Below are 14,942 nucleotides of genomic sequence, written 5' to 3' on the forward strand. Positions count from 1 at the left end.
CCCATGTGTATCACTCCATCACCGTGCACTGTAAGTGGTCACAATTCTCTGATTTCCTGTCTGCCTCCTGCATGTGCTATGAGTTTCATATACAAGTATCCTGTTTTGATAATCCTTGTAGGGACTTCCCTGGTGACATAGTGGTTAGGACTTTACCATCCAAAGGCAAGGGTGTGTGTTTCATCACTGGTCAGGGAATTAAGATCCCACATGCTTCCTGGCCAAAAAACCCAAAGCGTAAAACAGAAGCAATATTGTAGCAAATTCAATGAAGACTTTAAAACTTGTCCTCATCAAAAAAAAAATCTTAAAAAATAATAATCCTTTTAATCCAAACGGTTAGCCACTTAATAATCTTGTGAAATGAAAAAAAAAATCAGTGAATGGATGTTTTCAAAAATAAGGGAGTATTAAGAACACATCAACAAATTTAACCATCAGAGAAATATTTAACAATAGGAATTTTATTTGAACTCTGCTTTCTGTCTTGGCTATGTCAACCAGAAAGCAGTGCAAACTGCTAGACAAATATAGAATAGATTTGAATAGAATAAATCTTTCTCTAGGTTTTGCATATAGGAGAAAAAAATTGCAAAGCAAACATAAGGTATGTTCCCTTGACAGGGAAGAGTGACATCAATTATGGTATGATTCATATTACGCTTCTTGTCCTTGATCTTAAATGATGACCTTTCAATGACAAACGTGTAAAGGGCTTGAAGCAGACGAATAAAATGTTTAATGACAGAGTTTGCTGGAAATATTTTTATAGTCACAAGCATCTGGTCCCAGAGTGCCCCCTTTGGGCCATAAATATACAGAATCTAAGTTTTAAGCTTCTGCAGTGAATGCTAAACTAAAGACTGTCATGCTATTGGTGATGAATAGATTTTTTTTTTTTTACTTTTTTTTAATTTTTGGCTTATACACTTCTTTATCTCCTCCATATTTCCATATGGAATCTTTCATAGTAAAACTAGATAAAATTACATAAATGAGAAAATCAGAGACATTTTGGAATGGCTAAGATGTAACCAGTAAGGTTTTCTCATTTAGTAAGAAAGGAGGAAAATGACCGTAACACACAATTTATCACTTTCCAGTACTTGAAACTTGACATGAACTGAATAATAATTGGAAACTAAAAACCAGCAAAAACTGGTTTGTTCCCATTGACATGTGCCTTGCTATTCAGCTAACAGGAATCAACCATCTGGTGCAAAGACCTCTGCCTTGCAGCTACAGAGAGACGGACGACAATTTAAAGAATTCCTATTTTTGAACCACTTGCGTATTTTAGCTGGATACCTTGTCAGATCAACCAGAGGAGATTTTATATATATTCTGTATACATAAAGATACAGATAGAAGATTATATATATTTATATATATGCATGTATATCCCACAGTGTACAAGTCTTGTGCTCAGTCTGTGATCCTTATTTGAAAAGAGCATTTTCATGAATGTTTCTGGCAACCACAGCTATGTGGTGATGAAGTATCCTTAAATCCTCCTGGTGTTGACTAATTCATTCATTCTGCACAATTTATTCTGCTTGAGTTACTTTCTTGCCGTACTTCCTGAAGGCAGCAGTGAAGCTGGCCAGCGTCTTTGCAGATTTCAGGCTTCATGTATCCAAGACAAAGTCCTTGAACCTATACAGAGAGGAAGGCATTGAATGTGGCTGGGGATGTATGGCCTTAGGCCAAGGAGACAATGGGTCTAGTTGAAGTGCTGATATATATATATATATATATATATATATATATACACACACACAAATATTATATTTTATTTATTCTTATTTATTTTTGTAATTTTACCTCACCCAAGACCACAGACTCTTTGAAATTCATTTAATACTTGAAAACTAAACTTTATATACAGACAAATTCTTCCAAATTACAGTATAATATTCCATCTCCTGAATGGATTCAAGAGTCTTAGCAAGTTTGGGAGATGAAGGATGCATTAGATCTTTGTGAGGCTTGGATTTGGAATATTTCTGGTAGTTGATAACAAGAGCAGAATAAAACTGTATGCTTATATGGTAGTAGGAGCTAAAGCAAGTAATTCTTAAAGGACATATATCCTAGTTGTTATTTATTCCAATCAGAGAGAATAATAATATGTTTGGTGTATGGGTTCATATGGATAGGAAAATATAGAAAATATCCACTTATTGGGATTCCCAGAACCACTCACTGAAATGCACTGTGCTAGGGACTTCCCTGGTGGTCCAGGAGGTTAAGACTCTGTGCTTTTACTGCAGGGGCACAGGTTCGATACCTGGCCGGGGAACTAAGATCCTGCATGCTGCCCAATTTGGCCAAAAAAAATAAATAAAAGGAGAATGTTTAAAAATAATAACAATTTTAAGAAAAGAAATGCACTGAGATAGATGAGATGAGATCAGATCAGATCAGTCGCTCAGTCGTGTCCGACTCTTTGCGACCCCATGAATCGCAGCACGCAAGGCCTCCCTGTCCATCACCAACTCCCGGAGTTTACTCAGACTCACGTCCATCGAGTCAGTAAAGCCATCCAGCCATCTCATCCTCTGTCATCCCCTTCTCCTCCTGCCCCCAATCCCTCCCAGCATCAGAGTCTTTTCCAATGAATCAACTCTTCGCATGAGGTGGCCAAAGTACTGGAGTTTCAGCTTTAGCATCATTCCTTCCAAAGAAATCCCAGGGCTGATCTCCTTCAGAATGGACTGGTTGGATCTCCTTGCAGTCTAAGGGACTCTCAAGAGTCTTCTCCAACACCACAGTTCAAAAGCATCAATTCTTCGGCGCTCAGCCTTCTTCACAGTCCAACTCTCACGTCCATACATGACCACAGGAAAAACCATAGCCTTGACTAGACGAACCTTTGTTGGCAAAGTAATGTCTCTGCTTTTGAATATGCTATCTAGGTTGGACATAACTTTCCTTCCAAGGAGTAAGCGTCTTTTAATTTCATGGCTGCAGTCACCATCTGTAGTGATCTTGGAGCCCAGAAAAATAAAGTCTGACACTGTTTCCACTGTTTCCCCATCTATTTCCCATGAAGTGGTGGGACCGGATGCCCTGATCTTCGTTTTCTGAATGTTGAGCTTTAAGCCAACTTTTTCACTCTCCACTTTCACTTTCATCAAAAGGCTTTTGAGTTCCTCTTCACTTTCTGCCAGAACAAGTGGTAGTAATTACGTAGCAGCAGTGATGAAACTATCTAACAGAAACTACCCTTCACAGACATGCTCACACTTAATTCTCACAACAACCCTTGTTAAAAGTATTATGAGACCCTCTTCAAGTAAGAGAATGCTGGTGTTCAGTGAGTGCATCTTGTGTTAGGTCCCCTCGTATCAGAATCCAAGACAGGGATTGTCACACATAGGGTTTTTTGAAAGTGTAGTATTGGGAGAAGGCAATGGCACCCCACTCCAGTACTCTTGCCTGGAAACTCCCATGGCGGAGGCACCTGGTGGGCTGCAGTCCATGGGGTCGCTAAGAGTCGGACATGACTGAGCGACCTCACCTTGACTTTTCACTTTCATGCATTGGAGAAGGAAATGGCAACCCACCCCAGTGTTCTTGCCTGGAGAATCCCAGGGACGGGGGAGCCTGGTGGGCTGCCGTCTATGGGGTCGCACAGAGTCGGACACGACTGAAGCAACAGCAGCAGCAGCAGCAGCAGTATTAGGTGAAATCCATACAAGAAAAGGGAAGCAGGAGAGGACAGGACAGTCGTCTTAGCCTGACATTTTGCTCCCTAGTATCCATCACAAAGGGGCTTGCTTCCCTTGTAGCTCAGTCGGTAAAGAATTGGCCTGCAGTGCAGGAGACCCGGGTTCAATCCCTGGGTTGGGAAGATCCCCTGGAGAAGGAAATGGTGACCCATTCCAGTATCTTTGCCTGGAAGATCTCACAGACAGAGGAGCCTGGTGGGCTGCAGACCATGGGGTTGTAAAGAGTTGGGCACGACTGAGCGACTAACACTTACTTACTTATCAATCACAAAAGGAAAAGGGGGCGGCAGAGGATGAGATGGTTAGATAGTATCATTGACTCCATGGACATGAGTTTGAGCAAACTCCAGGAGAGAGTGAAGAACAGGAAAGCCTGGCGTGCTGTGGTCCACGGGGTCACAAAGAGTCAGACTTAGTGACTGAATAATAACAACATCCATCACTCAATCACTGTCATCTGTTGTCACTGTCCTCAGCCTGGGAACCTGATCTCTTAGGCACTTTCCAGCAGGCAGCTCCCTTTAGTGGGAGACAGCTGTGAGGGATGGGGCTGCAGCCAGATGCTACTAGCAGCGCCAGGGAGACAGAATGGATCACCGGGCCAAGCGGACCCAAGCTGGCCACCAACCGCATCTCCCAGCGTTTAATTCATTGCCCAGCACTGATGTAACTTCTGAATGGCAGAACAAGGATGCAAACCCTGATCTGCTTAAGCTCTCATCATGACCCAGGCATGGATTAGCCTATTTATCCTACTGTTTGAAGTTTTATACAATTAGTATTTGTTTTTCTCAGGGCCTGCTTTGTGCCAAACACAATGCTGAGAGCTAGAAAGGGAGGTGTACTGACCGGGAGTAGAATGCAGCCTTCCTATCACTCAAGAGCTGCCATGGAGGCCTGAGCCATCCTGACTGTGGATTGAGAGATTAATGCTTGTTTTTCTCCCAAAGGCTGACGAGATGCAGGATGTGATGCATTTTAACTACACCGCATGGCCTGATCACGGGGTGCCCACAGCCAATGCTGCAGAAAGCATCCTGCAGTTTGTACACAAGGTCCGACAGCAGGCTATGAAGAGCAAAGGCCCCATGATCGTGCACTGCAGGTAACCTCCTCAAAGGTGCTGGCTGTTAGAAGTCATGGAGGGAATTGCCCATCATTCCATAAACCTCTGATCAGATTGAATTAACTGGCCAATGAGTTATAATTTTTAAAAATTTAAACAGTGGAGAGGGAGGTGGAAGGGGCATTCAGGATAGGGGGGATACATGTATACCTGTGGCTGGTTCATGTTGATGTACGGCAAAAACCATCATGATATTGCAATTATCCTCGTTTAAAAAATAATTTTAAAAAATTTAAAAAATTATGATGAATGAAGTCTTACTAAATACATGATTTACATATAATATGACTATCTTAGGGCTTCCCAGGTGGCTCAGAAGTAAAGAACCCACCTGCCAATGCAGGAGACACGAATTTGATCCCTGAGTTGGGAAGAGTCCCTGGGGAAGGAAATGGCAACCCACTCCAGTATTCTTGCCTGGAAAATTCCATGGACAGAAGAGCCCGGCAGGCTGCAGTTCATGCAGCCTGCAGACCCTGCAGTTTTGCAGGGTCACAAAAGAGTCATATACAACTTAGCAACTAAACAGCAACAACATTGTTTATCAGAGGTAGCAATGAGACAAAGATGTCAGAGGAGGCATTGGTAGCCAATAAGCCTGGATCTAGCACTTTGGGCTTTGTGAGCTAGAATGACTAAGTGTGTGTGTGTGTGTGTGTGTGTGTGTGTGTGTCAGGTGGAGGGGTGGGGGGTGGGGGGTGGTAGTGGTAGTATGTGTCTCCCTGGAAAGAAAAATGCTTCATAAGCTACAAAGTTTCTGGCTAGGGAGGCTGCACTTGCTGTCAGTCATTCCCAGGCCAAAAAGCTTTGCTTCCCAGGATGAGGTTACCTAGTCTCAACATGCTTCCTTCCAAGAGCAGAAAATAAAGCTGCTCAACCCTGGTCAAACATGTGGCCTCCTTTCACGCAGGGAGCAGGTACAGTTCTGGATGTGGTTTCATGAGTGTTCACCCAGGCCCAGAAACATTTTCGGTGAGAAGATAAGAGGGAAGAGTTGCCTGGTAGAAAAAGCAAATCAGGGCTCTGAACTTGTGGTTTTTCATGTTGGATTTCTCTCCCAGCAAATCTCACAAGTAGATTGCTTTTTGTTGCTTTTCATTTCTTTTTTCTCCTGTGTGCATGTGCATATGTTGTGAGTCATGTGCAACTCTTTGCGACCTCCATGGACTATAGTCCACCAGGCTCCTCTATCCATGGACTTTCCCAGCAAGAATACTAGAGTGGGTTGCCGTTTCCTTCTCCAGGGGGATGTTCCTGACCCAAGGATCAAACCTGCATCTCCTGCCTTAGCAGGTGGATTCTTTACCATCCGAGCCACCAAGGAAGCCCTTTCTTTTTCTCGTATTTCCTCATCATTCAGAGTTCAGAGTCCGCTGGCACTTCAGCCCATGAGTGATTGGAAGGAAAGGAGAGCTGAGTTTATCTGTGACACTGGGGACTGTGGTGATGAACTGGTTAGCCCGAATCACTCCACTTCCCTCTATACTCAGAGTCCTGGGACTTGGGGACTGAAAGACACTGGATCCAAATATTAAATCTGATTTTGAGACAATTATCTCAAAGATCCCTGGGTGACTGAAGCAGACCAGCACCCACTAGCAGGGCAGACAGGCTCTAAGGAAGGTCTGAGACAGTAAACTTGACCTAGGGCTGAATGGCCCCAGTGCTAGAGCTAGAGTGTGGGCATCTCAGCTAGACTTTAAAGTTGGACAGGAGGGTTTAACTCTGAGGCTCCTCAGAAGGCTGGAATTGTTTACATGTATCAGCTTCTTGGGCTTCCCTGGTGGCTCAGTGGTAAAGAACCCACCTGCCAAAGCAGGACACGTGGGTTCAATCCCTGGGTCGGGAAGATGTTCTGGAGGAAGAAACAGCCACCTACTTTAGTATTCTTATCTGGGGAATCCCATGGACAGAGGAGCCTGGCAGGCTACAGTCCATGGGGTTGCAAAAGAGTTGGACACGACTTAGCAACTAAACAACAAGATCATCTCCTTGAGAGCTGGTTCTTGCCTGGTTCCTGCTGTTTCCAGAAGGTTCCTTATGAATCCTCACTTTCCTAAGGAATAGAGAGCCCAGGGGCAGGAGGGCCAGGGGTGGCCAAGGCAGGCCCACAGCAGTCTAAGGGAGGGAGCAGTGATAAAACTGTAACATTAGGAGACACACCAACCAGGACTGCATACTTAAACATCAGGGAGGTAAGTAAGTTCACTTGTATCGTTTCTTTTTAGATTCCTCCTATAAAGAATGTCATATGATACTATTTACAAAACAGAAACAGACTCTCAGAGAAATTATGGTTGCCAAGGGGGAAGGATGAGGACGGGACAGTTACAGGGCAAGGGAGTTTGGAATGGGCATGTACACACTGCTGTATTTAAAATAGATAACCAACAAGGTCCTTCTGTATAGCACATGGAGCTCTGCTCAGTGTTATGTGGAAGCCTGAATGAGAAGGGAGTTTGGAGGAGAAGGGGTACATGTCTATGTATGGCTGAGTCCCATTGCTGGGCACCTGAAACTATCACAACATTGTTAATCGTCTATACTCCAATATAAAATAAAGAGTTTTAACAAATAAGGGCGTCCCTGGTGGCTCAGTGGTAAAGAATCTGCCTGCAAATGCAGGAGACATGAGCTTGATCCCTGATCCAGGAAAATTCCGTATGCTGAGGAGCAAGTAAGACCACGTGCCACAACTATTAAGCCTGTGTTCTAGAGCCTGGGAACTGCAACTATGAAAGCTGGCGCACCCTAGAGCCCTTGCTCCACAAAAGAAGAAGCCACCACGATGAGAAGCTGTCAAACCACAACTAGAGAGTAGCCACCACAACCAGAGAAAAACCGGTGCAGCAATGAAGACACAGTTTATAGCCAAAATCAATAAATATGATTTTTTTAATCAGATGGGAAATGATGGTACATATAGTTTTGGTGGGTTTTACACTTATTTGTTTCCAACAGTGTAGAAAATGAAAATGAAACTGAAGTTGTTCAGTTGTGTCTGACTCTTTGCAACCCCTTGGACTTTAGACCACCAGGTTCCTCTGTTCATGGGATTCTCCAGGCAAGAATACTGGAGTGGGTTGCCATTTCCTTTGCCAGGGGATCTTCCCAGCGCAGGGATTGAACCCGGGTCTCCTGAATTGCAGGCAGACGCTTTAACCTCTGAGCCACCAGGGTAACCCTTCTAACAGTGTAGAAGGGCAGTCTGTTAGTGACGTGGTATTGGAACCTCTTTTTCAGTGCTGGAGTTGGTCGGACGGGAACGTTCATCGCCCTGGACAGGCTCTTGCAGCACATTCGGGATCATGAGTTTGTCGACATCCTGGGGCTGGTGTCAGAAATGCGGTCATACCGGATGTCTATGGTACAGACCGAGGTAGGAACTGAATCATAGGCATTTTTAAATTGGGGCTTGACTGAAAAACTTCCCACTAGTCAATCCCATATTTCAAAACCATTGTCTCAAAATGTTTTTTGCATTTGCTGTTCCCAGTTTCTTACTGTGTGCATTCAAACTGCTCCAAGGTATAAAAGAAACAGATAACCATTCGGTATATAGTGTCTACACTTTTATTGGTGTCCTATGCCCTCCAGTAAGCCAGAGCACATGGATGTATCTATAATGGAATAAAACCTCTTTGAACAGACCGAGAGTTCAGTGAGGGTAACAGCCATCTGGGGAAATGCCACCAAGTGGAGACTTGGGAATTGGTGTGATTTAATTTCTATTTAAAATGCTAGACTCAATTCTGTAAGTTTGTCATTAGTTTGCCCTTCGTGTGACTCTGTTCACTTGTGAGGATAATGTGTGTTGCACGTGTGCTTTCTGATGAGATAAAATCTTTATGATTTTAAGGATTTCCAGCCCTTCATCCACCAACGCAGCCAGTCTCCTTGAGCTAAATGAATGGATTCCTTATTGTAACACCACAGAGGCATCTCCAGAAATAGCCATCTGTGCTACCTGCCCCTCTCCCGGGGCCTCCTCTTCTCCCAAGCCCTTTCCTCCCGTGAAGCCTTTGAAATGCCCTCAGGCTGGAATGGCAGCCCCGCCCGGTGCCCACACACGGCATCACAGCCTCAGAGAATCCGTGGGTGTACACCTGTTGGGTGCCCCAAACCAGAGCACAATAGCTTCTTGGTAATCTTAGTCACCCAGCCGTACTCGCAACTTCTTAGCTTCAGGCGAACAATAATAATCCTCCTCTTCGAGGAGTGTGTGTGGGAGGAACACTTGTGGGATAGAATACAACCTGGCCTGACAGCTGATTTCAGTTCCCAAGGGATTAAAGCCTGCCTACCTCTTCCCTCTGCTTTTCCCGCCAACCACCACTAGATGTCAGTGTAGCGCAAAAGCCTGCTGTCCTGGCTCCTGTCTCAGTGCTTCCGGTTTTCTCCCTTTCCTTGCCCTTTCCCATCTGGCCAAGGTTCTGCACAGCCGTTCATTCCAATGTGTTTATTTCTGAGCTATAGCAACATCATAGCACTTTGGAAACAGTAACTCATTCACGTTCAGATGGCTCAGGGATGATTAGGAAACAAGACATCTATTCGTGTCCTCCTTGAGATCACTCACATCCCAGCCCGGCTGCCTTCTAATTTACTGCCGTGGGGACATGAACATCACCTTGTTATCATAAGTTTAAAAATGTCCCGGTTTCCCAGACAAGCCCAACTACCTAGTAATTAAACATTGCTTTATGAATCCATCCATATTTTTGGTTTTCACTTCTATAAATCCATATCCTACTATGTGATTAAAACTCCCTGTTATGTATATTAATCCCCAAGCTTCAAAGGCCCACTCCTTATTTTAAGTATTTTGGATTTGATGAATTGTCTGCCCTCATTGACTTAATTTATACCTTTTATAATTTTATAGACTGTGATTATAGCCTGTTAGCTTTCAACTTCCCAACAACAGAATCTTAATCCCTTTTTAAAAACTACCTTCACACGGCAGACCCTCTATCTGGTTTCCAGCATCATTATCCTTCTTCAGGTGTGGACATGAGACAAGGACTGCCACAATGTGCCTTTCTGCACAGCTGAGAAAAAGTCTGATTCCCTCCGTAACTTTCTTTCCTCAAATTTTGATTGCTGCTTTGTTTATGGTAATAGGTTGACATCTCCAGGGAAGATGGTCTTTTTAAAGTATGATATCCCTTCCCTGAACTCACGTGGGAAAATTCAAGGTCTGCAGAAGAGGCAGAGGTCACCACGGGTCACTTATTTTTCCCAGCTGTTCCAGTCCACTCTCAAGTTCCCTCAGGATTTTGCTGGGATCCTCTCTAGCTCAAGTTGTTTGTTTATGTCAATTTCATCGTTAGTCATGTCTGGAACATCTTGTCCATTGATTTACCTCTGTTTTCCCTCATTCCTATGCTCTTTGTGGTTCAGCCTGTAACTTGAATGTTAGGATTTTTCCTAACATGCTCCTTGAGCTCATTCATGCCAGAGTTCTGCAGCCTCCTAGTTTACTGATGGTAATAAATAAAAAGAGCTGAGTAAACAATTATTTTCCTTCAGCCATCCCAAAACACTCCTGACACTAATGGTTTTCAGGAGGCCAGAGTAATTCTCCAGCTGAGTCCGTGTAAATACAGAAACCACAATGCTGTATACAGGTTACCTCCCAGGCTAGTTTCTGATTTTTCTAGGTCCTCTCAATGGCCCACCACCCCAACCCCTCTACAAAGAACAGAAGTCACTGATTAATTTGACCATGTCCTCAGATGCACGTTTCAGGTGCCTGCTGCATGGGCTGTATAGTGATGAACCCTCCTCCTCTTTCTCACCTGAGCAGATGTACCGTGTGGGTCCCTACATGAGAGCAGAGAGTAGGGTGGTTAGATCAGACTCTGTGAAAGGCCTGAGTCCCAGCTTGACCACCGAACAACTCACTTCACCTCTCAAAGCTCCCATTCCAATGAACAGATACACACAGATATATAAAATAGATAACCAACAAGAACCCTGCGAATAGCACAGGGAACTCTGCTCAATATTTGGTAATAACCTATAAGAAAAAGAATCTAAAATAAAAGACATAGATGCATGTATAAATAAATTTCCTGTACTTCCAAAATGAACACACTAGGCCTTCCCAGGTGATGCTAGTGGTAAAGAACCCAACTGCCAATGCAGGAGACGTTTTAAGAGTCTCAGGTTCAATCCCAGCATCGGGAAGATCCCCTGGAGGAGGGAATGGCAACCCACTCCAGTATTCTTGCCTGGAGAATCCTATGAACTGAGGAACCTGGTGGATTACAGTCCATGGGGTCGCAAAGAGTTGGACACAACTGAAGCGAATCAGCACACATAAATCAGTTATGTGCTCTGTCGTTCAGTCATGTCCAACTCTTTGTGACCCCATGGATTGTAGTTTAAAAAGTTAAAAAAAAATTTTTTTTTAATGTTTTTTGAAGTTCCCATTTCCCATCTATAAAATGCAAAGGACGACGTTCACGAATTGTTTGTTGTAAAGTATGCATCAGATGAACCGATACCATCAGGATAAGTGCTTTGAAATTATAAAGTGTGGATGGCCTTCACCTCTCCTGAGCTCTCTTCTGTTTTCATCAAAGGTTTTCTTTCATTTTGTTCTCACAGGCTTTCTCTGGAAGTCAACTAGGTAGGGCCTTGCTTTGAGCCTCCAGGCCTCCTGATCCGCAGCTTAGATTTCTCCTGAACTCTCAGATATGTGTCTGTTAATAGTCTTTTGTTTACTTTTTCTGTGGCCTAAGTACTTTATTTATTTATTTATTTTTGACACAAAGTTTCACCACTGCATCATTATGGGTTGAGAAACCAGGCACTCTCTGCCCTTATCAGTGCCCTGTGCTTGACTCAACACCAGAGACCATGGAGGGATATGTTATAATGAGAAAGGGAAGCTCAGTTACTGATGTGATATTGTCATGAAATAAGGGAATATATATTCCCCCAATTAAAAAAAAAATACATGTGAGTCAAAGCCAGGGAAGTCTAAAGTCTTTAACCTTATCATTTGTATGAAGTTGTCAAACAAAAGACTCCTTAAAATCCTGTGGATATTTTAACTGGTTCTTATTTAAAGATTATTTTTAATGGTATTACTTAGAGAGAAAGTCTGAGAAATAAGGAAAAGGAAATGGGATAAAGATAGCTACTGTCAGCATTTTGGTATTCGGAAAGATTAAAGGCAGAAGGAGACGGGGGTGGCAGAAGATGAGGTGGTTAGATAGCATCACTGACTCAATGAACATGAATCTGAGCAAACTCTGGGAGATAGTGAAGGACAGGGAAGACTGGCATGCTGCAGTCCACGGGGTCACAAAGAGTCAGACATGACTTAGCAACTGAACAACAGCAATAACAACATCTCGGCCTTAGTCAAGTATAATGTTCCCATAATTGTACTCATATGCTCTATACACATATCATAATTTTACATTCTGATTTTTCACTGAATTTTGCTACATGTATCATCCCAAATTGCCTAAAACTCTATAAATCTCATTTTAGAGACTAAATACTCCCTCACTTTAGATATATCTTTGCTTATGCAAAACATTCTCCTTTTTCTATGACATTAAATTGTACTCCTTCCTACTTTCTTCTATCCATCCACACAACGTCATTTATTAGCATTTTATTAATTGTACCTCCACCAACTGGTTAAAAATGGCTGCTTCAACAAATTCAAATCATCATTGAATGCTACTTTTTGTTTAACTTTACTCACTTTGTAGATTAAAAAAAATAATTGTTTTAGTTTACAATTTTTTTTATTACTTGGCCATTTTTTGTACATGTTTTAATATTTTCTCAGTTTACTTCAAAAAACATTTAGTTAGTACAAACAAAGTGCTGGGTATTAGGAATAAAAAACACCCAGTCCCTGCCTTTCAGGAATATTTGGTCTAGTGATTAGTATATTTTATTTATTTGCCAATTTAAGTGTGTATGTTACTGATGTGGATGAATTTTAAACAAAGATAAAGGTATTGACATTTGTCATAATTCTTGAAAATATTTTTCCCTCTCAGTTTCTAGTTTGCCCTTTATTTTATTCTTTTTTCTGCTTTTTACATACAACAGTTTGACATCTTTGTTCTAATTTATTTCGTTGTTTAAAGTTTAGAAAGCCCAGTGGCCTCCCTAGCAAGCCAGTGGTTAAGACTCTGTGCTTCTGATGCAAGGGGTGTGGGTTTGATCCCTAGTCCAGGAACTAAGATCCCATATGGGGCATGGCATGGCCAAAAAAAATTTAGAAAGCCCTTCCTTAAAGTAAGCAGAGAAGAATTAATCTATATATGCCTTTATATTTTTATGGCTTAATTTATTAAGTTTCCTGGAATTTATTTCAGTGTATTATGAGGCAATGTGCAATTTTTTTTGAAAAAGCCCCGTGATTTACTGATTGAATATTCATTGCCTTTAGCATTAAGTAGTGATAGTCTAAATCCTATTATTAAACAAAATATTTTTACAGTTGATTCTCTTGGATCTTCTAGTTTTGAAATTGTGTTTTACAAATAATGAAGATTGTTTCCTTTGACATTCATCATAGTATTTAATACTCCCATAGTATTAAAATATTATATTTTTGCACAAACATATCTTTTTTTATTTTTGGCCATGCCATATGGTATGTGGAATCTCAGTTCCCTAACCAGGGATTGAACCCATGCCCCCTGCAGCTGAAGCACAGAATCTTAACCACTGGCTACCAGGGAAGTCGTTGCATAAAGACACCTTGCTCTAAAACATCTTTGTCTTTTGCTCCAGGAGCAGTACATTTTTATCCATCAGTGTGTGCAACTGATGTGGATGAAGAAGAAGCAGCAGTTCTGTATCAGTGACGTCATCTATGAGAATGTCAGCAATTCCTAGCTCAGAATCCCAACAAGTAAGTAGAGAAGACCCCATCGTTGGCACCCTGTCTTAGAACAGTGAGAGAGGATATGATGGGATAAAGCAAAGGCGGCAGCAGCTGTTAGCACCGACTCTGCCCCCACAGAGCTGGCCATAGGGAGAGACACAGTAGCAGATCTTGGAGCTTCAGTGTGCCTTGGTTGGTGAGTGTGGCATGCAGGAGCTTCAGCAGCTCATAAAGATTGGACCTCCATTTCCTCCTGCCTGAACCTTAAATTACTCATATTGAATCTGTGCCTGCAGGATCCAATCAGGATATTACCATCCAACCCTATTTGCAACCCACTCCAGTATTCTTGCCTGGAAAAATCCCATGGACAGAGGGGCATGGGGTCACAGAAGAGTTGGAAATGACTTAGCGATTAAACCACCATCACTACTTGTCTAGATACTTTATGCAAATATTTTGTTGACTACAAGTGCCATAGAAAGAGTTACAAAGAAAATATGAGCTGAAGTCAACACTCCCAAAGAAGAAAAACAATATTGACAATAGTCTCAGGTTATTGGAGTTTGGAAATGCCTTGATTTCATCTATTATATGAGCAGTTACTTGAGGACATCCTGAAAAAATTATACCACAGTCAATGCCTTGTTCTCACATTCTCTGTAGATCAGATTTTGGAGGTTCAGATAATTGTGCCTAAAGTAACAAATAATCTTGTAATTCAATTGGGTAAACAGAGCATGGCATGTGTCTGAATATATTATTGGGGGCACCACTGACAGGGAGAGAAAGGAGAGGGGTGCCTTGTGGAAACATGAAAGGGTATGGACCAGTGGGTACCAGGATAGAATTAGCATTGGTCCTTTACATCCATCAACAAAGAGAGACAGGAAGCAGGAAGGATAAAGACTAAGAGAAGGCATGTGTGTGTCCTAAGTCGCTTCAGACACGACTGCAGGACTCTTTGAGACCTCATGGACTGTAGCCCACTAGGCTCCTCTCCATGGGAAGACAGACAGAGGCAAATTCGCAAGTAGAGGGAAAGGCTTTCAGAGCCATAGAAAGGAGGACTTACACAGAGAAAGATGCACAGGTAAGCCCACATCCTCATGGGCTGTGGGGTTGAGTGTAATGAGAACTAGTGATGGAGTCAGGAAGTGATCAAAGCACTTCCAGCCACAGGGTTGTTGATGAGTGGCTTTGCTCTCCCAGG

At 42.5% G+C, this 14,942-nt stretch overlaps 1 protein-coding gene across 1 annotated transcript in view; it reads left to right on the forward strand.

The window, feature by feature from the left end:
- The window catches only part of PTPRO (protein tyrosine phosphatase receptor type O), a 265,891-nt gene that overhangs the window by 249,616 nt on the left and 1,333 nt on the right, over nt 1-14,942 (forward strand). The window contains exons 24-26 of the mRNA XM_055571060.1: nt 4,685-4,839; nt 8,104-8,239; nt 13,636-13,756. Of these exons, the coding sequence (XP_055427035.1) occupies nt 4,685-4,839; nt 8,104-8,239; nt 13,636-13,740 (396 nt within the window). The 3' untranslated portion in view covers nt 13,741-13,756. The remainder of the gene's footprint in view (nt 1-4,684; nt 4,840-8,103; nt 8,240-13,635; nt 13,757-14,942) is intronic.

The sequence above is a fragment of the Bubalus kerabau genome, chromosome 1 (genome assembly GCF_029407905.1).
Source record: "Bubalus kerabau isolate K-KA32 ecotype Philippines breed swamp buffalo chromosome 1, PCC_UOA_SB_1v2, whole genome shotgun sequence".
Taxonomy (NCBI): Eukaryota; Metazoa; Chordata; class Mammalia; order Artiodactyla; family Bovidae; genus Bubalus; species Bubalus kerabau.